General features: G+C 45.7%; 1 protein-coding gene across 4 annotated transcripts in view; it reads left to right on the top strand.

The window, feature by feature from the left end:
- Positions 1-22452, top strand: part of LOC308404979 (teashirt homolog 1-like) — a 37011-nt gene extending 14559 nt beyond the window's left edge. For 2 of the 4 annotated variants that reach the window (XM_080895330.1, XM_080895329.1), the window contains exon 3: positions 16953-22448. In XM_080895330.1, coding sequence (XP_080751456.1) covers positions 16953-20491 — 3539 coding nt within the window. In that variant the 3' untranslated portion in view covers positions 20492-22448. The other 2 variants (XM_080895328.1, XR_013973243.1) reach the window with 2 other exon arrangements.
- Positions 22453-24012: the final 1560 nt, after the last annotated feature.

Raw genomic sequence — 24012 nt, forward strand, 5'->3', positions numbered from 1 at the left:
TGGGTGGTTGGGTGTGTGTGTGAGAAAGAGAGAAAGCACATGAAGATTGAGAAGCGACACTGGGAAATGTCCCTCCGCCACGCCTGACTCGCGCTCGGCTGTTTTCTTTTTTTTGGCCATTAAATCTCCAGTGTACTGATAACAGGTCAGCCGTTGAGAGAGAAATGAAAGGGAGGAGGAGTGTAAAGAGAGAGAGAGAGAGAGAGAAACTGGAAGGGGGGAGAGTGAGGAAGAGGAAGACTGGGATATGATTAGAGAGCGTGTGAGTAAGGGAGTGTGTATGCAAGAGGGGGGAAAAAGCGAAAGAGAGATTGGTCTTTATGCTGGCTCACCCATTGCGTGGGCGGTGCATGGAGTAGAGAGGTCAATAGGATGCCGTGATAGGCTAATCTGCCAGGAAGGGAGGGCTAGGGCAGGCCTCACGGGAGCAGCTCATTGGCTAGACTCATTTGCCCTGTGAAATAAAATCTCATCATGTCTTTGTTTTCTTTTTCTTTTTTTTTCTCTCCACCATTTCAAGATTGATAGTGCGAGCATTTGCTCTGAAAAGTCTTTTGGCGTGTGTGAATATTTATCTGTTTGCATATAAACTGTATGCATCTGTATAACGCTGCGTGTGTGTGTGTGTGTGGCAGACCTCTCTCAGTTCATCCCAGTTCCTGTGGGAGTGTGCGTGCATGCGCAACATTTCCAGAGCTGTGTGTGCTCGTACTCCCAGTCAGACACATGGATGACAGATGACCCAGTGGGAGACACCAGCCATCCTGCCCAACCGGAATCTTGCTACCCCCCCCCCCCCCCCCCCACCCCCTTGCCTATTAAAAAGTGCGCACTTTGTTTACTTCCTCGGCTTTTAGCCATAAATCCTGGATCTACCTCCAATGTGGCGTTGCCCTCTTTTCCTCAGGTTACGGCTTTGAACACGATCATAATAGCTGCGTCACCGCTTGTGTGTATCTGTGTGTGTGTGTGTGTGTGTCTGTGTGTGTCTGCGTGAGAACAAACCAGCCGCAACCTGGCTGCATGCATGCCTGTCTGTCGCTGCCTATGTGTGTGTGTTGGGGGGTGGCGGTGGGGGCTTACTGGACCAGAGGAAACCTAAATCCTCATATAAAAGGGCCATGCACTCAGGCTGGGCTGAGGAAAGGAGGGAGGGAGACAGAAGGAAAGAGAGAGAGAGAGAGCGAGGGAGAGAGAAGGGGAAAAAAGTTGATTTCCTTTTTCAGCAGAGCCATACATCACAGGGCCTCCCAGCTGCAGTGTCACAAGCTGACAGAATGACATGTGTCATTTATCAAAGGGGCCAGGCGGGGGCCTTGGGAAACGTGCACCACAAAGCCTGAGAGAGTTCATTCCAACGCTCAACCCACCCTCCTTCCCTTCCTCCCTCCCTCCCTTCCTCCCTCATCTCTACTCCTTCAGCCCGCCCCCGCTGTTCACTCTCCTCCTCGTTTTCTCTTCTCCCTGCCTCCCCTCCCGACCACCTCCACCCTCCTTACTCACTTTGCCTGGTTCCAAAAAAACGGGCCCTGTAATGTTTCTGTCTTCCCTCTACTCTCACACAGCCGCTTTGTGTGTTTGTGTGCGTGTGCGTGTGTGTGTGTGTTTGTGTGTGTATACAATTGTGTGTTTGTGTATGCAGGGCTGACCCATTGAGTGCAGGCGCTGGCTATATCTTCAAAGCCAACTTTTGAAAAAAAAAATCTGAAAGAATACCGGTAATTAAAATATTCAATAAGTTGGGAGGGTATTCAGAAACACTTACAAGCGGTTTGACAACATCTACCGATATTTTTATACATTCATTCACAAATTTCTCACTAAATGATGCTATTAATATTTACCTTTGTTTTTCTGACGTGTTTAAAACCCGCCTTATCTTTCTGAATGTCATTATTGCACCCTCCGTACGGAATAGCTGGTTCCCCCGTGTCATTCTTTTGCTGTCGTTTTTAAATTGTCGATGCAGTCTGGAAACATTTATATGCACAAACACACTCCATACTTGCTACTGAAGAGTTGTTTGACAGAGAGATTACAGCTTTTCTGGCTGTTCGGGACCCAGTCGGAGGTCCGCGGGGGTCACGGCACTGAACGCACTGGGCCTGTTTAAGGGCACATTACTCTGCAGAACAGCTCGTACATAGGAAAGCCCGTTGTAGCTGATGTGTCGGTTACTACAGCAAACAGTGTCGGTCCAGTTGTGGCATGCCTTTCTACTACTACTTTCTTCCGTTAATGTCTTACCTCACTGCATGCACTCCTTTTTCTTGCTTCCTCTCATCAATCATCATCTCACCTTTCATCCCAAACCTTCATCCACCCCCATCATAACCTCAGCTAGGGTTAACTCCATTGCAGCCACTTCCCGAATCAATGAACTATCTTACCTGGGTGCCCTTCCCTTCCTCCAATCAGGTTATATTATGTATTTAGAGAGGCCAGAGCCTGATTATCATCATCATCTGTTTAGATGCCTTAGAGCAGGCCTTGTTTTCGTGTGTTTTTATGTGGTATATTAAACTTTTTCTTTGAAGAGAAGAAATACGGTAAAATCAACATTAAATCATCGAATAAGTAAAAGTTTTTTTTCTTTGGTTAGTAAGTGACAGGATATTTTTAAGGCATGCTAAGGTGTCCGGATAAATACAGTTTTGATGTATCTTGTCAGCACGTGTCTACTTTGAAAGCCGTGCCTGTGCGCTTACTTTCGCTTTCCAACAACCAGACTAAACAGGGTATATGGCGCTCACTGTGCAGACTCCAGCCAGGTCCTGGCAGATCATATAGCCTGAAAAAGAGCTGAACAACTCTCTGGCTGGAATTCTCTTTTTAATAATTAAAAATCCAACTCTGGGTCTTACAACTTGGTGAGCAAAGCGGCGAGAGTGAATGAGAGGGGAAAAAGATGGGGCGGGGAGGGAGGAAGAAGACGTGGGGGAGCCCTCCTGACGGTGTAATGTTTCCTTACTTTGTCTGCTGGGGTTAAAAGACGTGGTACATCATTAAGAAGAATATTGAGTGGCAGTGTCACCGACAGATGACCCTTCTAACAGGTCATGGATAGTTCACTCTTAAAAGCCCCCCAGCCCGCTAAATACTTCCCCTCCCCCCGCCTCTGTATCCTCAGCCATAGGTGTGAGTTCAGGGCTGAGAATTTGCACTCACACAGTGGCCGTTTTAATTTCTTTGTTTTCCCTTTTTTTTTTTTAGTGCAAAGAGCGCAGTCAAGTTTAGCTACTGTATGATAAAACAATCATTTCAGGCAGCATACGCTACACCACCATAGCTTTTTTGGCACCCATGGATGACTCAGCTCATACTAAAGCAGCATATGCATTCATCGACACCAGAACTTCATCACTATCCTTGTGAGGTCATTACATCGGTGAATACACTCGGTCTCTTCTCAGCTCTTCTGTTTTGCTTCTTCCTCTTTGTCTTTTCGCCCCTTTTTTTCATCCCTCTCTGTGCATTTCTTGTCTGTCTGAGTTTGAGTGTGCGTCAGTGCGGTGGGGTGGGTGGGGGGGAACTGGGGAGACAGCCCCTTTTCATTTGTCTTCATAAGCCTCATTTATTTTTGTAGCCAGATGTGAACTGACACACATCACTCAGTGCAGCCCTCCCAACCTGACTCCCCTTCTTCCTTCCATCAGCACCCTCGAGCCCCACCCACCCTCCTTCTGGGAGGTCAGGCAAGCACCCAACCACCTCCTACAACCCCCCCCCCCCACCCTCTCATCTGCATCCCCCACCCCACCCCCACCCCTAAATCCATTCAGCATTGCACAAGATGAATGTGTCTTTAAAGCAGAGATTGATTGTGGATATCAGAGTTATGGCGCCATTCATCACAGCAGATATTATTCAGACGAGCAGGATTGAACAAGGAGGTGGGACTCTTGAGCCCACGGGTGAGTTCTTGGGGGAAGATGGGCTTTAAACTTAGAGGGAGTTTAATAGATTTTAGATGAGTATGTGTGTGTGTATGTGTGTCATTTTGTGTGTTTGGAAATGAATGGGTGTGTTTATTCTCATGTACTTGCTTTTACCTTCATAAGTCTGCCACACTTGGGAACGCTGGCATGTGTTTGCGTCTGGCTTTTTCTCATCTCTATTCTCGTCAGTGTGCGTGCGTGTGTGTGTGTAGCTGTCTGCATTGATCTCCACTGATGTGATCCTCCTTCAGAGTCTGTTCTCATCAGACTCTGATTTACGGCTTCATTAGGATCCTTGCGCTACCTCCCCTTCTTTTTGTCTCCCTCCTTTCGCCAGGTCACTCTTAGAGACACACACAAATACACTCGGCCACAGTCAACACACACTCTGTGGAGGGAAAGCTGCAGCTAAAGGACTTTTCATCGCAACACTTTGTATAGTTGGTTTCTGTTCTGTTTGTCATCTTTATGAATAATCTCTCATTATTCATCAAGGCTTAGCACCTCATTGTGCCTTGAGAGTTGAAGTGCTGTGGCGGTTTTGGAGGTGCTTCCCTACCCCCAGGCAGCCCCACTCTGCTGAAAAGAGCCCTCATTGTGTGTGTCGTCTTTTATGGCGCTGTCTGAAAGAGAGGGATGCACTCCAGTCGGCATTCAAATGCACGCGGTAAAGCAGCCAGTAGAGCAGGACAAACACCACAGGTTGTAAACGCATTGAAAAGAAGTGTGTGTGTGTGCGTGTGTGTGTGTGTCTTCGAGTCTGTAAGGGTGTGTGCGTGCATGAGGATGTGTTAACGTGAATGTGAGCGTGTGTGAGTCTGGGCAGGCTCTTGACTGAAAGGTTTTCACTCTCTTTACCTCCACTTTTTCTCTCCTGATACAGTTTGCCACTTACTTTTACTCCATTTTTTCTGCCCACCTGTCTTCTGTAGAAATGACTTTCTTCTTCCTCCATGAAGAAAAGAACCTCAAAGTTTCTACTTCTCGTGTTTTCACCCCTTCCCACCTCCCTACCGAACTATTATCAGGAGTCAAGTCATGCAGAAATGTAAAAAAAATAAGAAGGTAATCACACTTTGTGCTGGTGCTTTTGTCGTCAGTCCGTGATGGAAATGGGTCTAAATATGAGATTAGAACCTGCCGGTGACTGATGCTATTAGGCAGATATGCCATAGACTTTACTATCTCCCATGAAGGATTAGCGCAAATTATACTGGGAGACAGGCTTGATTTCTCCTCTGCCTGGGTGGATGTGGGCATTTGAGGCACTCTAAGTTGACAGCGTCTGTCTCTGCTTAGTTCTCTGAGACAGGTTGTGTGACAGCTGATGCCAGGCAAGGGCTTAAAAAGTGTGTATGTGTGGGTGTCTATTTGTGTGTTGGCCGATGTTTGGTCTGTATGTGTGCGTGTGTGTGTGTGAGTGCGTGAGAGTAGGAGAGTTATAAACTGACAGGCGAGTGTGTTTGAATGTGATTGCACGTCAATGACTTCTTTTTTTTCAGAAAACAGGTTCTCTTTGAGTAGGGTGACAATTGGGATAGGCTAATTTTAAGCCTGGTGGCTTCCTCTTTAATTCTACACACACTCTTATCTGGCATTATATTAAATAATTAAACTGTCTGTTAGATTGTCCAGGTGAAGCTGCTGTTTTTGTAGATTTAAAGGAAGAAACGTGGGTCAGACACCAGACCAAGTGCTAGTTTCAGTGTTTAAATCCACCTTTAGGGAGGCTGATTAAAAACAGAAGCTCGATAAATATTTCTATCTTTACTTTCATTCAGAATGGTGTGTCGTGACAGAAAGCTAGTTGACTCCTTCACGTTGTACGTATCTCAAATTGTATGAACAATCTTTAACTGCAGGATATAGCAAAAAGAAAGTGGTCAAGCACTTTGTTGAGCTCTTAGGAATGTTTTACTGAACATGCAAATGCTCCCCATTTTAGCCCGTCTGTCTCCTCTTGGTGATCTGATTTAGGAGGGTGACATGTCCTTTAATGTTGGGCAGTAAACTGGAGGGTTGGATTTATAGCCTGAAGCCTTGTTTTTCCTCTGGCTGTCTCTGCCTGTTGGCTCCCATGACGACAATTCAAGTTTCTGTTACTGCATTTAAGGTGGTTTCAAAGGTGCAACCGTTCATTTCTACCTTAAATCCTGCGTCTGCGTATGTCAGGAAATTGCCCGACACAAGAGAAGCTTCACAAATGACTTTCTGTCAAATATTACCTGATTCTGAACAATTACAGCAAGCTGAGGTCATTTTGGGGTTAAACTTAAACACAAAATGCTCTTGTTGCTCTTGATCATTGAGAATAACTCATTTTAAATTCAATCAGTGCAACACATAAATGCAGCAAAGTAGCAATTCAACAGTTGGACCCAAAAAAAGCTGTCTCTACTGCAACCATTCACATCCTCGTCCTCAGATTTCTGCTCCGTCTCCCAACTCATCAGATTTCTCTCTTCTCTATCCTCCTGTTTAGCTTGTGTGGTGTGATGCAGAGTGGTGCTCTGCTGTGTCAGCAGGACTGAAACAGGTCAAAATCTGCCTCCGATTGGTGTCGAGTTAGACCATTATGTACTGTAAAGCTTGTAAGGGAGTCCTCTTTTAATATAACGTGACTAACATACCTAAAATTTACTCCTGTGAGTTTCTGAACAGTCTGCCTCTGAAATGTACTTTAGAATCATGTGAAAATGTTGGTGTTTCTAAAAACAAAAGCATTTTTATTTTGCAAAGGAAACTTTTTTTTGCATTAAAAGTCATGTCAGCGCCAGCTTTGCTATAAGAAGCCATTATTGGTCTCCTCTACAGGCGGATGTTCCAAATCAGTCTCATCCTCACGGCACAGTTTGAGTGATCAGTCCGAGGCCTAGTTTGCTGCTGCCAGCATGGGACACGATGTTCTATTCTTTATTTATTTCCACGGCCCATGCATTTTTCCCATATAAAGACAGTCTATGTCCGACCGTGTCAACGTGTGATGGATTGCATAGTCCTCTTCTCTAAGGAAGAGAAGGGGGGGGGGGGGGGGGAAATGTTGGAAAGAAGGGAGGAAAAGAAGGAGGGAAAGAAGGAGTGAGAGAAGGAGGAAACGGAGTGGTGCGGTGCAGCAGTGAAGGACATGGCAGCTTAGTGCTGGCCAAAAAGACTGTGCTGAACACCTGCTCCTGTCTCCAACGCCCCTTCAACCTCCTCATTACCTGTCAATCTATCACAAGGCAGCCAGATCAAATGTCTGCAGCAGCCAGGACTCGCACAGGGAGGGAGTCGGGGAATGAGGGAAGGAGGGGAGAATAGCAAGGAAAGAAAGAAGGGAGAGAGAGAAGGACAGATTGCATGTCTGGGAGAGCTGAAAATGATGGGGAAGTAAATGGAGCAGCTGCGTGTGCATATCGAAGATCTGTTGATAATTTGGAGTAAACTTTGTTCTTCTGGAGGTAGTTTGTCATGTTGCTATATTTAGAATTCATGGAATACAGACTGCATGTCAGTAGTTGGATGTGACATTATGCAAATCTGCTTTATCATTGTCGGTAGAGGGTTTTAAAAAAAATAGGAATGATTCTCAAATCAGACATTCGCTTCCAAATAAAAGAAAAAAAGAGCATGTTTGGAGAACTTTTTGGCATCCATCTGGTCAATATCTTAAATCAAACACTTCTCAAACAAATCAAAGGCAATCATGTTGTCAGAGTTTCTAAGCAGCAGCCTGCTGTTTCCATTCCTAACTGTGCTCTAGAGCACTGCGCAGACTCACTGTACAGCACCCTCTGGCCTTTGATAGGCACCTTTGTGCAAAAAGATGGGAACCTGTGACAGACAAGCTCCTCTATAGGAAGGTGGGGCCTGTGGTTTCAGATTACAGCCACAGCGCTGACACTGTGTGACTGTGTTTGTGTGCTGCACACACACACGTTTATGTATACGGTGAGCACCTTTGCATGTGTGTAGGAGAGCATGTTGTCTGAATTAAATGTATACGTGTGTGTGTGTGTGTGTTTGTGTGTGTGTGCTTTAAAAAGCAGATGAATTTGAGCTCATCAATGTGCATTAGTGCACACATGACCAGCCCCAAGCCCTCGAGTTCTGATCCCTCTCAATCCCCGCTCTTTCCCTCTCTCTTACATTTTCAGTCTTTCTTAAGCTCCCTTGCCCCTCTCTCTCCTTTAGTGTGTGAGCTGTGGTGATTTACGGTAATTATCCATCGTTGGGTCATCTATCAGGCTGGCTGTTGCTAGGAGATGGAAGCAGCTGCTGCTGGCTGTTGTCTTGTCAGGGACAGTGCATGTGTGTGTGCGTGCGTGTGTGTGTGTTTGTACATACTTGCGTTTGTGTGTGTTTCCTGGGATCTGGGTAAGGACGTGTAGGTACTTCTGTGTGTGTTTACTGGCAGTGTGTGTGTTTGTTCAGGTAAAATGGGCCATCCTGATGTAGGGATTTAAAAGCGCAGGTGTTGCAAAAGAAAGACGGAAGCAATGAAGTCAATGGATGGAGAGAAGGATTATAAGAAGGAGTGAGGGTGGGGTCAGAGGTTGAAAGAGTCCAGGTGGAAACTTAGTGCGTGTGCATGTTTGGGGAGGGTGGGCAGCTTAAAAGGCACAGGTGTGTATGTGTGTGTGTGTGTGTGTGTGTGTGTGTGTGTGTGTGTGTGTGTGTGTGTGTGTGTGTGTGTGTGTGTGTGTGTGTGTGTGTGTGTGATAGACAGGGGAACTGAATGATAAATTTTTCTAGGCAGATGGAAGTTAGAAGAAGTCGGGCCTTGGGGAGTAGTTTTAGTGGCTGTGAAAATTGCAAGATTGTGTGTGTGTGGCTTGTGAATAAAGTACATTTTCTATTGGCAGGTGATCATCCACAGATGGGTGCCGGTTCAGATCCCCACCGAGGGTCCTATTTCTCTTTATTTTGTCCTTGTAATCCACCTTAACCCATTGTGTTGACACCGTTTCAGGTTTCATGTTCTGTGCGCGCCATTCATGCTGAAGCTGAGGGAACCAATCCTCACACGCAGGGAAAGGTCAAACTGCAAATAGTGTAGTCTTAACAGTAGGCTTTCAATAGACATATGAGAGGGAGTTTTCAAAAGTACTATCCCCACAGGTAAAGTGGGACATGTTTCTCTTTCACAGAGACTGCAAAAAAAGCAGCACTTAAAAAAATTTACTGCCAGTTGTAATAATAATTCAGGATGCAGTGTTCCACATTTAGAGGCGCCAGTGGCCTATAGTTATCCGTTGTGTCCCACCAATTTTGCACAGTGTTGTATTGAACAATTTTCCTCTCTTTCTGCAAATAAGTAAATATTCACATTCTAATATAAGTGAGCTATTCAAATATGTATTAGTTACTCTTGCGCACAGAAAATACCATAAATGTATCATGCATACTGAGGCCACATCGCACTGCAGCCTAAAAAGGCTGCTGATGAAGCTGTCTTCACTACCTCTTAGCCTCCTCGTACTTTCACTAAAGTTTCATTTGCTTTAACCTGTTGGCAGGTCTGAAAGAGGCAGCTGGATACAAGCCACACATCCATATGAGCCACGGTAACTGTAAATACAGCCTCCACTCTCAGCTCTCCATACCAGCCTAATTAGTGCCAGTTAGCATTTGTCATTGCATTTAGGGGTGAAGATTAGGAACACCTCTCAATTAATCTGCAATCAGCCTGTTTGTTAATTAGCTAACCTGTTCTAAGTGGCCTTCAGGGCTCTTGTGTAATTAGCTAAGCTGCTGAGAAACAGGTCTGTGTGTTGACATTGACCTAAAGCTTACACACGTGTGCACAATACACACACAAACACACACATTTGTATATGATGTATGCTGTTGAAGACCGTAAAGGTGTCTCCAGTCATACTCAAGAAACTTGGCTTCCCCGTAAACTACATATAAACACGAGCGTACCATCTGCATCTTCTGTGTGTTCATGGGAAAAAGAGGCTTAAAAAAGGCACAAATGCAAACACACACACACACACCCAAAACACCCACTCCATTACTCAGTTTATTAGTAGTCGCAAGTGTACTGTGCTCATCCAGACATACATATTTGCACGTCGTCATGCTTGCAGCAATGCGCTGATTGTTTCTTCCTTCACTCTGAGACAAAACTGCATCCCTCAAAAGTATTCTTAGAAAAGGCAGGAGGGAGGAAAAAAAATACATACTGTACTCCCCGAGCACGTACACTCTTTTTAACATTTCATCCTTTTCAAGTGCAACAACATTCTCACCAAAATGAACAGCTTCTCCATTGCTGTGTCGAACCTTTTTTTTTTTTTCCCTCGCTCACTTCAAAGCCATTTGTTTACCCTGCTGCCTCCTGACATTGTCTGTGGTAATTAAAGGAGCGCACTGAAATTTATGGTTTAATTATACAGGCCTTGTTATGCAGAGAGGACCAGGATGGGCTGATATGCTCAATAAAAATAAATAAATTCCATACGGGTTTATTGAACACGCTTTTGCAAGGGGCCGTGGGGGGGGTGGGGGGGGCATCATTCCAGCGGCTCAGGTGTGTGTGTGTGTGTGCTTCTGTATGCAAATGTGTGTATGTTTATTTATGTATTGCCTCGCAGGGTTGCTGCTCAGCGTGCAGTGTGAGTGGGTGAGAATGAAATGTAAAAAAAAAAAAAAATAGCCAGATGAATTGCAATCGATTGGCGCTGGTTCACTGTATTGATCCCTGAGCATGTTAAAGCCTGCTGTACTCCATGAAGAACACTCAGTCAGTCAGTGTGGGCTCACCCCCGTGCACCCCCACCCTCTCCCCTTCCTCATCCACCCCTTTGTGAACGAATGCATGGCTGTACCGTATGCGCACTAAATCACATTGTTTTGTTACTGTGTGTATACGTACAAAGCAGATATGATGGCAACCGCAGCCCCACCTCGCATATAGGCGAGAGTGTACGTGCGTGTGTGTGTTTTGGTGTTAAGCATGCACCGTAATGGAGAGTGATCTTGGCTGTGGCCCACAAGCAAGCTTCTCTGAACTGATCTTTGAGTTGGGTATAAATAGCGCTGGCTCTATAAATAAAACAGCAGCACCTTTCGCACTCACTCTCTCTCATTTGCGCACACATTCAGCCCCTCTACTTAGACATTACACCTGCCCAGGCACTTACATGGCACTCGTGTGCATAAACACTCCAACACGAGCTGCCCATTAATCCATATATCATTCTTTTTAAGGTCGTATAGAAGGAACTCTGCGGGACATATTTACACGAGAGTGTGACTTGTAGCAGGTTAGCGCCTCTTCAGCCCCACATTTATAGGACAGTAATCTCATCAGGTGAACAGAATTTAGGCAACTAAGTGGACGCTTTGTATGCATTTTTATTCTTTCAAAACTCACTGAACCTGAGCTCCTTTCTCTCAAAGACCAAAAGGAAACTCTTACAACTTCCAGCTAGCATATGCTTTGCTTTCAGTAGCTGTCGGCCAAGAACTTAAACGGACAGACTGGCAAATAAAGGTCCAGCATTGATATGTATACACTCAGCTCACTCAACACACAACACCATCTAAAGCATCACTGCAGTGAGTTTAAATAATGCTACTAGCTCACCGTAACGCAACACGACTTGAGGTATTTGCCGGTGCAAAATGATCGCTAAGAAGGCCAGTGAATATCTGCCAATAAAACTGGATTTCAACACCAGTACCGTGCGCACGACGCTTAATCACTTTTACACCACTTTCTGTGTCAGTCCATTATGTTGCTATGTGTCTGAAGAACAACGTGTCCCATCCGCTGCTGTCTGCTGAGCTCAACTCAAGCTAGAAGTGTTTTGAAATGGGGTGCAAAGAGGAAGGGGGGGGAGGGGGGGGGAGAGAGATAAATTGGTACAGCGAGCTGGAATGCTGCAGCAGTTATTTAAGGCCCTGTAGGTGCTGCCTAGGCCATATGCTCCCATTATTCCGCTTGGGAGGGGCCCATGTGGGCGTGTGAGCAAAGCCGGAGAGGGGAGGAGGAAGAGGAGGAGGGTGGGAGAAAAAGAGAAAGAAGGGCTAATGGATGAGAGTTAAAGGAGAAAGGTAGCTGAGGAATTATTTTAAGGAGAGAACCCCTATCAAGCGCGGGAGGAATTTTTAAGAACGGGATACCGTGGAGAAGCCTGAGATGAGATGAGAACGAATTAGCTTCTAAAGTAAATGATCGCCTTCACCCTCAATATCCGGCTCTTTCACCGTCGCCTTTGCATAATTCATCTCGTCAAATTTTGAGGTGTGACAGAATATAATTCATGAACTTTTGGGGTCGATAACTTCTCTCAGGCATCTCTATCATTTTCACATCACCAAGCTGAACTTAATAAGATTCTGTATGACACACCTCCTCACTGGTGTTTATTTTGTTACTTTCTACACCTCGTTGAAAGTGAACTATTTGAAAGTGAATAGATGACTATAGGTCCTCAATCCATCCAGGTGTATTAATATTTATCTATTAAGCAAACAAGGCCTTACCCCTCTCGCTTTCTCTCTCCCTTGTCCCTCGCTATTTCTTGTTCTTCCTATCTGTTCAGTATCTTGTCAAACTGAGGCCTGTGTTCCTGATCAGGGCATTGCTCTCATGTTAGCCGCTTCACAGGAAGCACATCCCAGCATTCCCTCTGACACGCTGGCAGCAGCATTACCATAATTGGCTTTTCTACATGACGGGACAGAGGAAATAATAATGTCATTTTATTTACAGCCCTCTTGTCCCGGTCCGAGAGCTATCACCCTCCCTCTTTCTCCAGCTCTGCACCACGCACTGACATACACCCCTCCTTCTCCTCTTCTGTCTCATCTTCTCCTCTCCCTGCGCAGGACGTGAGTCTCGTTCTGCCACGGCGTGTAGGTCAAGCGATGGCTTTTTGATCAGCTCCTGTCCAAAGCCATCAGGCTTGGGAGGCACGTAATGGAGAGCGGGGTGACAAACAGAATCTGGGGAAGGAATAAGACTGCCAGTTTCCTATTAGGGGCCGGCCTAAACGGCCTCTGCCCCCCACCTCACCGCCTCCTTCTACACCCTCCTCGCACCATTCTGCGCCGCGAACCCCACTCCTGCACTGCCTAAATCACATGAGTGAAGGGCCCCATGATTGGACATTAGTGCCGCAAATGACTGCCGTGATTGCCCCCTCTTCCCAAACTCACATCAAATAAATAAATAAAGAAATGTGTGTAAATAAATAGAAGGAGGGATTGCTGGTGAAACGGAGGTGGTGGCGAGGGGAGGCTGACTGGTTTCATCCCCTTCTTGCCCCCCCCCCCTCTCTGCCTCTCTCTCGCTCGTTTCATCGCCTTTCTGCCTTTCTTATCTGGTTTGTTTGGCTTTGACAGCGGCCAAATGGTGAAGCTCTGCGAGCCTGACAGAGAGTTTTATTGATTTAACAACCAGCAGACTCGCAGCAAAGAAAAAGGAGAAAGCAAAAAAAAAGGAAAAAATGGGTAGGGCGGAGAAAGATACAAAGTTTTGAAAAGGAGTGATATGTTTCTGCTCTGCTCCTCGCCAAAAAAGCTGACGTATCCCGCTGGTTGTATTTCATTTGCTATCATTTACAAAAGTCATGCACACACACACACACACACAAAAAGTTACGCTGCGTGTAGACGGAGAAAATGTTTAAGAGATGATCTGTACATAGGTCCATCGCTCTGTCTCGCTGTGAGGCCCAGTGTTGTGTTGAGGCAGCAGGCAGGGCGTTCACCGCAGACTTTTCATCAGAAAACATGATATCAAACATAACAGGGCACTGCACAGACTCGTTTCTGGTGTGGTCCCTGAGTGCTCGCGTTAAACGCACAAACTTGATCACGGATTGCGATAGCAAACATCTGTAATGGCGCACGGCGCTCTGCAATCTTTACATATTAGGCAGAAGTTAGAATCAAGGGTGCTTCATGGGTGCATTAGTTGGGTAGTCCTTCAGGAACTATCTCATTTAAATATGAATAATAATAAATGAGGCAGATGGGAACAAAACACATACTTGAGCTCTTTTAAAGCTCTTATCTCTAATCAAATAAGGGTCTGTGTTCCAAAGTGTATTTGGTAACCAGAGACTTGAAAACCTTTGATAATGCATGCATTACAGCTCTATTAAGTGTGTATGTCAATCTATTTGTGCATTATGCATTTTTCAAAGAGCTCTTTACAACACTTAAAGGGGCTTCTACAAACCCATTTTGCTACTTTACAAATTTTATAAGCCTTTTTGTTAGCGCTACATTAACCCTCTGAGCAGGTACCAGGAGATCAGAGACACTGGGTGGATAAGTCTTGCTTCCTTTCCCCGTGTTGTTGCTGTTGTTGTTGTTGCTGGTGATCTGGCGTGGCTGGTGGCGGGCTTGATTGCTGCTGCTTGTGACAGTGAGTCTGCAGTCCTATCCTGGCCGCACTGCCGCCTGTCTCCTTGATGGCGGCACGTCCCCGAGCAAAAGTGACAGGCGCTTTGGCGCCCGTGCAGATGGCCCTGCTCACAGCCATCACCCACTCGGCAAACCAAACCGCCAGGGACGGCACGCCAGCCCTTCCCGGGCCCGCCCCTTGCTGCTGGTGTTGCTCTGCATATGTGCATCCAGGAGAAGAGAAGGGGCTTAATCTGGCCGCCAGTCACAATCGCACTTCTTCAAGTTGCGGGTGATTGAGTTGATGCGTAGCTTCTAATATTTGTTGGGTTTTAGCATCCTGTCAGAATTCATGCAGCATCTCAAAACAGACGGAGAGATCATTTATTTCAGACTCAAGTTTCATCACGAACGTTGTACGTTTATGGCTTGCGAAGCCGTCCACTTGCTGCCTGTGATTTTTACAGATGTCTGTCTCTGCCAGTCTTTTGTCTGTGGGCTTTTGATATCTCCCTCTTTGTTGTTTCCATGACAACATGGCAGGACAGGAATTGATTGACAGGGATCGTCAAAGGGTTCCCTGGCGACCTGCTCATCGTTCGAAGCCCCTCCCTGCTGCAGTCTGTGTTTTGTCACTCACCCAGGGATATTTCTGATCTGCTGCTTCTCATTCCTGCTGTCTGTGTATCTGCGTGTCTACTTATTGAACACTGCCAGCTAGCTGTTTTTTTTGGCTGCAGCTGATGTGAGTGATTCACATAGGTAATTCCTACTGTATGCTTGCGCCGTTCCTGTGTGCTTGAGAAGAATGGATAGCCGTTCTGCAGGATGCTTTGTATATTAAAAAGGCTGATATGTATTGATAGCCTCCTCTTTTGGAAGCGGGTTAGTGAGAGGGAAGGCACTGTAGCAGAAGACACTCTGCAGATGTGTTGTAGAGAGTACAGCACATAATGCTAATCTGCTGTGTTAGGGATTTTCAGGAGTTTTAGAAACTGTCTCGGTCTCAGTCTGTCAGTGGGATTGAAGCGCAGCCAGGTTCTCCTGTAGTGCTCTCATTTCACAGAAATCCTGTCAGGCGTTAGGGGAGTATGTTGCTCATTTGGAGAAGGGTGTATCAGTAGCACACAGCGAACTCAGACTTATAGGCAATATTATGGTCGGTGGGTTCAGGTTCGCGCTGTAAGAGCAAATGTGTACGAGTGGGGGGGGAAAAATGCATAAAGTACACACATGGGCACGGAAGGTGAGCATGCGTGCGGAGTCGCAATCGCAAACAGGCACTTACGGAGGCACTCACACGTACGCACATGCACATCATCACATACTCACAGTTGATGGTGCAGCTGCTCACCTCCTCCCCGCCGCCACCCACCACCCTCCACCCTCCACCCATCTCCTCTCAGGCAGCAGTAAATGGTGCCAGTGTATATATATCAGGTATTATGTCCACTTAGATTATGATATGACAGGTTAGCGTGCCGTTTGAAGTTGACAGCACATCTGTTTCATCGGGAGAGACTGATACTGGCATGTAGGACACACATCTCACCATGCAGGAAGGAGATAAAGGAAGAAGCTAGGGGGCCGTCTCTCCTGTCTCCCTGCCTCACTCACCCTCTTCTTTCTCCCTTTTTTCCCCTCTCATTCCGCCTCTCCCCACCTAACAAACCCACCGCCTCCTGCTCACTTTTTCTTTCTCTCCCACGTCTTCTACTCATTCACTTATTCTCCCCCTAACCATCTCCTGTCTGCGCAGCTTGCTAATGCTTACTGTGCCTTTCTTTGCATGCACACACACACTCACAAAAATGCACGCCTCCAAATGCACGTAGTCTGTCTTTCAATCTCGTTTGTTTTTACGTTTTTTTTTCTCCTTGAAACCTGTTACATCTTAGTTCTGTTTCCGCTTGGCTTTTTTTCTTTAATCGAGTGTTTGCCTTCCTGTTTTAATTTGTCTTTTTAAGACATTGTCCGTGTTGTTGTGGATCATCGAACAGCTGGAGTGCAAATATATAAACTGGTTGCATTTGTATCGCTCTCAAACCAGAGAGCATTGTTTTTCCAGTTCCTGCATAGTAGCACAGTGACCGTCAGCTAATTGGAGTGGGTTAGGAAAACTGTGATATCTCCAAAGTGGTAATTTTTTTCTTCTGTCCCTCTCCAGTCGAATAACTTGAATGGGAGAGGAGCTAGGCTTCATGGACTAGATGAGTGAGATGCAGTACAGGCTTGGAAAAGTGAGAAAGAAAGAGAAGGGAGGGAGCTGAACATGTAAGCATGCAGCTGGCTAACAAGGCCAAACAGCCAGTCATTTCCTGGGGAACATGAGGCATGTGTGGAGGAATAGATAGTTGGGAAGGAAAAGGACAACTGTCAGAAGCTCAGTGATTTATTTTTCCCTTGGAGGTTTTTTTCACCACTGGCTTTCAGAGACACATGTGTGCAAAGTACACACAAAGTCATGCATGCATGCAGACATATACGCACACTCACATTGGGTGAGAATAAAAGCCTGCATTTCCCACCATTGAGCATTCATTCCATGTTATTTTGACAGTGGTCCTGTTAGTGTGCTGTAAATCTTTAATTTCACTGAGCTGACCTCTTTTCTTCTCCCCCCCTCCATTTTTATCTCCCCTCTCTTGCTGTCTCTCTGTACTCCAGCGTACATGCCCGAGGACGAGCTTAAGGCAGCTGCTCACGATGAGGAAGAGCACCTGCAAGATGACGGCCTCTCATTAGACGGCCAGGACACTGAGTTCCTCTGCAACGAGGAAGAAGAAGACGTGGATGGGGGCCGACCACCTAGCTACAGAGACTCCCCACTCAGCAATGGCACTAACCCTGACGCTGGATACGGGTCTCCGCTTAGTGATGCTAGCGACCGACTTGCAGACTTCAAGAGCACCTCTTCCAGGGATGGTCAGGAGAGGGAGGGCTCAGCTTTTCCCTTCCGTCCCAACAACGGCCTCTCTTTCCAGGACAGCCTGGCACAGATGAAGGCCGTCTATGCAAACCTCATCTCAGATGCCTCTTGGTCTAGCATCACAATGGACATCATGAAATCTAAGCCTGCTGCAGCTGGCAGTGTCAACAGTGCCCTCACTAGTCCAGAGCCTGCCTCTACTGCCTCTGTGGCCACAACTACAACCATAAATAAGAGCAGTGGGGTCAACATGGCTAGCAGTCACCATAACGGCAAGACCTCCAGCACCACTGTCAACCACACAGGGAGCGCAAGTGGCAGTACAAATGGCACAGCAGCTAGCTCTGTTAGCAGCCACAGTGCAACCAGCAGCAGTGGGAGCAGCAGTGCTGCTGCCAGTAATGGTAGTGGTGTAGCCTATGACTGGCATCAGGCAGCACTTGCCAAAACACTTCAGCAGACCCCCTATCACCTTTTACCAGAGCCTAGCCTCTTCAGCACAGTGCAGCTCTACCGACAGAACAACAAGCTGTATGGCTCTGTTTTTACTGGTGCGAGCAAGTTCCGCTGCAAAGACTGCAGTGCTGCCTATGACACACTGGTGGGTTTGACGGTCCACATGAATGAGACGGGCCACTATCGAGATGACAACAAAGACAAAGAGGAAGATCAGGGAAAGCGCTGGTCCAAACCACGTAAGCGTTCCTTGATGGAAATGGAGGGGAAAGAGGACGCCCAGAAAGTTCTGAAATGCATGTACTGTGGCCACTCATTTGAATCTCTACAAGATCTCAGCGTTCATATGATCAAGACCAAGCATTACCAGAAAGTGCCTCTCAAAGAACCAGTGCCAGCCTTGGCCACTAAACTGGTGCCCACTTCAGCTAAAAAACGTGCTATCCAAGATGCTATAGTCTCTCCATGCTCCCCAGACTCTATCCATGCTGGTAGTGGTGGTGGCAGTGTCTCTCTTGGGGATGTTGGCAAAGACACAAAAGCTGCAGCTAACCCCTATGTTACGCCAAACAACCGCTATGGCTACCAGAATGGTGCCAGCTACACATGGCAGTTTGAAGCTCGCAAAGCACAGATTCTAAAATGCATGGAGTGCGGGAGCTCCCATGATACATTGCAGCAGCTGACTGCCCACATGATGGTTACAGGTCACTTTTTGAAGGTCACAAATTCTGCTTCCAAAAAGGGCAAGCAGCTAGTCTTTGATCCAGTGGTGGAAGAAAAGATTCAGTCTATCCCATTACCGCCAACCACCACCAGACTCCCTGTTCCCAGTACGGTTAAGTCCCAGCCAGTGTCTCCTGCACTATCCTCTGGCTCAGAGGAAAAGAGGGAAGCGGGTGAGGATGAAAAAGTCGAAGGAGGCGAGCAAGTGGAGAAAAAAATCAAGGAAGAGAAAGACGACTCAGGTGAGAAATCTGAGACTGACACCACCTCGTATAAATACCTTAGAGAAGAAGACCTGGAGGAGACCCCTAAAGAGGGTTTAGATATTCTCAAATCCCTTGAGAACACAGTATCTAGTGCTATCAGCAAGGCTCAGACAGGCACGCCCACCTGGGGTGGCTACCCTAGCATTCATGCGGCCTACCAGCTGCAGGGTGCCGTGAAAAGCTCAGCTACTGTTCTACCCCCGACTGTCCAGAGTGTTCAGATGCAGCCAATGTTTAACAGTGGTCTACGAAGTCTTGTGAGCGACCCCAACTCAGTCATCCACTCACCTCGGAGCCCTTCCTCTCCTACTCCCCTAAGGAGCAATGTCACCGCCATGGAGGAGCTCGTGGAGAAAGTGACAGGAAAAGCTGCCACTGTGAAGAAAGAAAAGGAGGAGAAGATGGTGAGCCTGGAACGATGCCGACAACCATCGCTGGGAAAATCCCCTTCCCCTGCACTGAGAGAACAGCGAGAGCATTTGGCATCTCCAAATGACTTTTCTGTAGGTAAACCATCTGGTATGAGAAGTAGCAGCCCGGGCAGTGTAGATTCAGAGCTTATCTGCAAGAAGGAGCCCAAAGAGAGCCTAGTAGATAGCCACAGCAACCATTCAAAGAATGGTTCTGAGACGTGCCAATCCCCAGTAACTAACGGAAACAGTCTTGGCATCATCACCGATCACTCACCTGAAAGTCCTTTCATCAACCCTCTTAGCGCACTCCAATCAATCATGAACACACACCTGGGGAAAGCCTCAAAACCAGTAAGTCCCGCAGCAGATCCACTGTCTATGCTTTACAAAATCAGCAACAGCATGATGGAAAAGCCAGCTTTCAACCCAACTCTTCAGGGCAAGCCAGCTGAGCCCGTCAACCACTACCAGCTGTATGAAAATAATGACCAGCCCATAGACCTGAGTAAAAATAAGTCCGCCACTAATAGCAACAACAACAACAACAACAAAAGCAGCAGTGCACTTTTGACCAACAGTAGCGTAAATGGTAACAAACCCCTTATTTCCCTCCCTGACACAGTCTCCTCACCCCTGAGAGAGAACGCTCTGATGGACATTTCAGACATGGTAAAGAACCTCACCGGGAGACTTACGCCCAAATCTTCAACTCCCTCCTCCATCTCAGAGAAGTCGGACGCTGATGGCAGCGCGTTTGAGGATGCCCTCGAGGACCTCTCCCCAGTGCAGAAGAGGAAAGGGAGACAGTCAAACTGGAATCCCCAGCATCTCCTCATTCTGCAGGCACAGTTTGCGTCTAGCCTGAGGGAGACCCCAGAGGGCCGCTACGCCATGACCGACCTGGGCCCTCAGGAAAGGGTCCACATCTGTAAATTCACGGGCCTCTCCATGACTACCATATCCCACTGGCTGGCTAATGTCAAGTACCAGCTGAGACGAACTGGGGGCACCAAGTTTCTCAAGAACATGGACTCGTGCCAGCCCGTGTTCCTCTGTGGTGACTGTGCCTCTCAGTTCAGGACTCCCTCCTCCTACATCAGCCACCTGGAGTCTCACCTGGGCTTCAGCTTGAAGGACCTGTCCAAACTGTCAGCTGAGCACCTACGGGAGCAGCAGGCTGCCTCGAAGGTGATCACAGACAAAATGATATTCGGCAGCCCCCTGTCAGCCTTGACCACGCCAGAGGACGACACAGGCTCCGTGTACCAGTGCAGACTTTGCAATCGGACATTCGTCAGCAAACACGCAGTCAAACTGCACCTCAGCAAGACCCATGGCAAGTCTCCAGAGGACCACCTGGTGTTTGTCACCGCTTTGGAGAAACTGGAGAAGCTAGACAAAATGGAGAAGGTTTAAACAATGTCTCGAGCTGAGAGTAAAGACTGACAGCTGTGGAACTGACTCGATTTTCATTGCACTAAAAATGACGTTGTTCACAGTTACTGCACTGGGCCGAACTGAGCCGCCAGAAAAATAAAAATAAAAATCAAGTCTTATTATTATTAATTTTTTTTTGTGATAACTGCCTGACTGGACCATGTCTTTTCATGTCAATTTGTTTTTGTTTTGCCAAGCTTTTTTACACTTATTTTGTAATATATTTATATGCTATTTGTCTGATCTGTGCATGTATTTTAGTGAATCAAGGTTAAACACGATATTTTAATCTTTTCATGGCAAAAATACAACTACTGCTTCAACGGTAAAAGTGGCGAGTGGACAGAATTGGTGGAAAAGATAACTGTATATTACTTGATATGAAGAAGGTGGAAAATTCAATGTATACACCAAAAGAATGAAAGAATACCCCGAAAGACTGAAGTAGCACCTTAGACAGTTGAATTTGTAAAGAGAACATGTTTTGAAATATCTTGCATTTGTCAAAATCAGATTTTAAAAGATCAAGGATTATCACCCCACCCCCACCCCGCCCCTCTTTCCTTCTTGGGTTTCTGTCACGGCAATGTTTTTGATGATGAATGGCCTGCTCATAAATCTGTCAGTGTAAAAAAGAGGGGAAAAAAAGATCACATGAACATTTGGAAAAAGTGAAATGCTGCTTCTGGTTCTGAGTTAATCAGTGGAAATGAACGGCCATCGGTATGCAAGTTTGCTGCAGAAACTTTTTCCTTGTTGTGAAGTATCACCTCATAGCAATTTTCCAGGTGTATGGTTTGTTACAACTTTTCTCTTTCTAAACTGTGTCGCTTTATTCAGCTGTAAAGAGAACAGTCCGTCACGTGTAAATGATTACCAGTGAAATGTCAGTACTCCATGAGACATATCTTACCATTTGAAAAACGGCTCAAAATTGTTTGTATCTTAAGGTGTGTGCATTCTTGAACTTTTATATTGTCATTTTTATATACAAAAAGAAAAAGCTAAAAAATAAAAACAGATGGTGTACATAGATATATGCTGTAGAGCTACGAAATGACCTTTTTTTTAAAGAAAAATACAAATTTAGCTTCTTTGGCTTGGTTTACAGAAATGATTTTAATTATTACTTGCATCCAACTTGATGCATGAAATGGTGTGGAAAATAAATAAGCGATGCACAATGACTATACATTTCAATGTTTTATCGACAATATTGTAAAGAAAGAGAAAAAAAACCACGACTTTTTAGCACCGATTAGTTTGTTTCATTTTTCTTTTCTCTCTCTCTCTCTCTCTCTCTCTCTCTGAATTGTAAAATAAACCCCAAAGCAGTTGTTAACAGTCAGATTTTTGTGGTTGTGTGTTCTTTTGTCATGGCGGTGCACCAAACTCAAAATGTAAAAACTCGGCTTTGTAGAATTTGCTCTCGAGCAAAGTCAAGTGTGTACACCCATGTCAAATCCTAACCCAGTGTAACAGGATTTCCTCTAGGGGCTATTCTTAGCAAACTGGAGGTGAGATTCGAAACGTCTCGCTGCTGGTACATATTCTGTGTTCTGTAACAGGCCTGCTTTTATGTTTTTCCCAAATTGTTAGACAAAATAAAAGTCACTGGTGTCATACTTACAACTGATGACTGAGCCGCATCATACCACCAATGATTATAATGATGAAGATGACGGGGATGATAAGCCTGTAAGGGTGCCTATTGTACAGTAAGAAACCCATGCTAGGCTTGTGACTGGCCTTCGGAGGGACGTTCTGAAAGAATCAGTGTTGTATTAATGACGGCAGTGTATTTTTTGCGTGTCTTCTTGGAGCAAAATCAGATGGCTGTCTGTTCTGCTTAAGTTTAAAAAAAAAAAGGGGCAATAGGGAGCCTATAATCAAAACTGAATAATACATTTTATGTGATTCTTGAGACGCTATGGGTGAATCTGCGGCCTGTGTCACATTAATCACAACCAAATTGAATACATGTGTGCAATAAATGCTACTATTTTAGCACATGTACACATTTTTTGGTTGATTTGTCCAACTGTATTTTTTTTTGATGAAGTGTCACTTATCACTGAATACAGGCTTTTTTGTGTGTGTTTTTTAAATTGTTAGTCAGATATAGTGGAAGTTGTTGCAGTTTCTCGTTCCACTTTACTGATCATTTTCAGATATTTCGTAATTACTGTTTTGGACAAATCACACAGCTTCTGTGTCATCAGTTTTGTGTTTTAGTTTTGTTTTGTTTTTGTATGTGTGTGTGTGCGCGCAGTTGACTTTTGTTATGTTTCACATCCAGCTTTATTAAATTTATAGAACTGCCTCAGTATTCAGCCGGTGTGAAAGCTGAAAGGAGATTTATTAGGGGCCACGACCTCTGTGTGACCCCCAGCCAAAGGTATCAACAAGCTTTGGGGTTTTCTTCTCCGGGCAGTCCCGCAGGTGAAGCGTCTGCATCAGGAATCCGATCTCTCATTTCGCCCTCATGTCTCAGGTTTCTGATAGAGTACTTACAGTACCAGCCTTTGTATGGATGAAGCCATGCTGCAGTGTTATGACTTCCATTCCTCACACTCACAACATGTCTTGTGTCAGCTGAGTCAGTCACACATACTCAGTCTCCCAGCTATATTAGCACGAGTGTCTTTGTGCAATTACACACCTCCTCAATCTGACTGCACCTCGCTGTGTTGATACATGGATTCAGTGACAAAGGAAACACAGGCAGAGGGCAGATTAGCCCTGGCTGAAGATGCAGCTTTCTCAGAGAGGGGACTGCTAGAGTTGGGTTATAAAACAAACAAGGCAGATAAACAAGCAACATTTGGAGGAGATAGTGTTCCCTGCACACCAGAAATAAAAAACACCTTGTAGGTTTAATACCCCACAGCTAAACCTGTAATTTTGCTGCACCGTCAGATAGCTCCTGAGCCGATAGAGACTCTTTCTTGCTTTGTTAGAGATCAGTGCACTGTTTCCTGTGCGTATTCTATGTAAATTACATGCGATAATCGCCACGCACAGCACAATGCTGGTTCCCGCGGTGCAAACGGAAACTGAGGGTAGATAAACGCAGGCTGGGCAGATTTGCATAGCCTTTGTGTTTTGGGCGCTCCTGAACGTGAGCCCTGAGGATTGGTAGGGATTTCCTCAAGGTTTTGTATAAGTAAATGCCTGCTTCCTCCCAGGGCTTGGACCATTATGTACAGCAGACAGGGGTGGGTGTAGACAGAGGGCGCAAACAGAATAACAAAATTACCTGGGCTGGTGGGAACATGGGGAGGGAGTATTAACCTACACACACACACACACACACATATATATATATATATATATGTGTGTGTGTGTGTGTGTATATATATATATATATATATATATATATATGTGTGTGTGTGTGTGTGTGTGTGTGTGTGTGTGTATATATATATATATATATATATATATATATATATATATATATATATATATACAGAATGTATATATGGGATAGCATGGGAATG

The sequence above is a fragment of the Rhamphochromis sp. 'chilingali' genome (assembly GCF_963969265.1).
Source record: "Rhamphochromis sp. 'chilingali' genome assembly, chromosome: 11".
NCBI classification, from domain to species: domain Eukaryota; kingdom Metazoa; phylum Chordata; class Actinopteri; order Cichliformes; family Cichlidae; genus Rhamphochromis; species Rhamphochromis sp. 'chilingali'.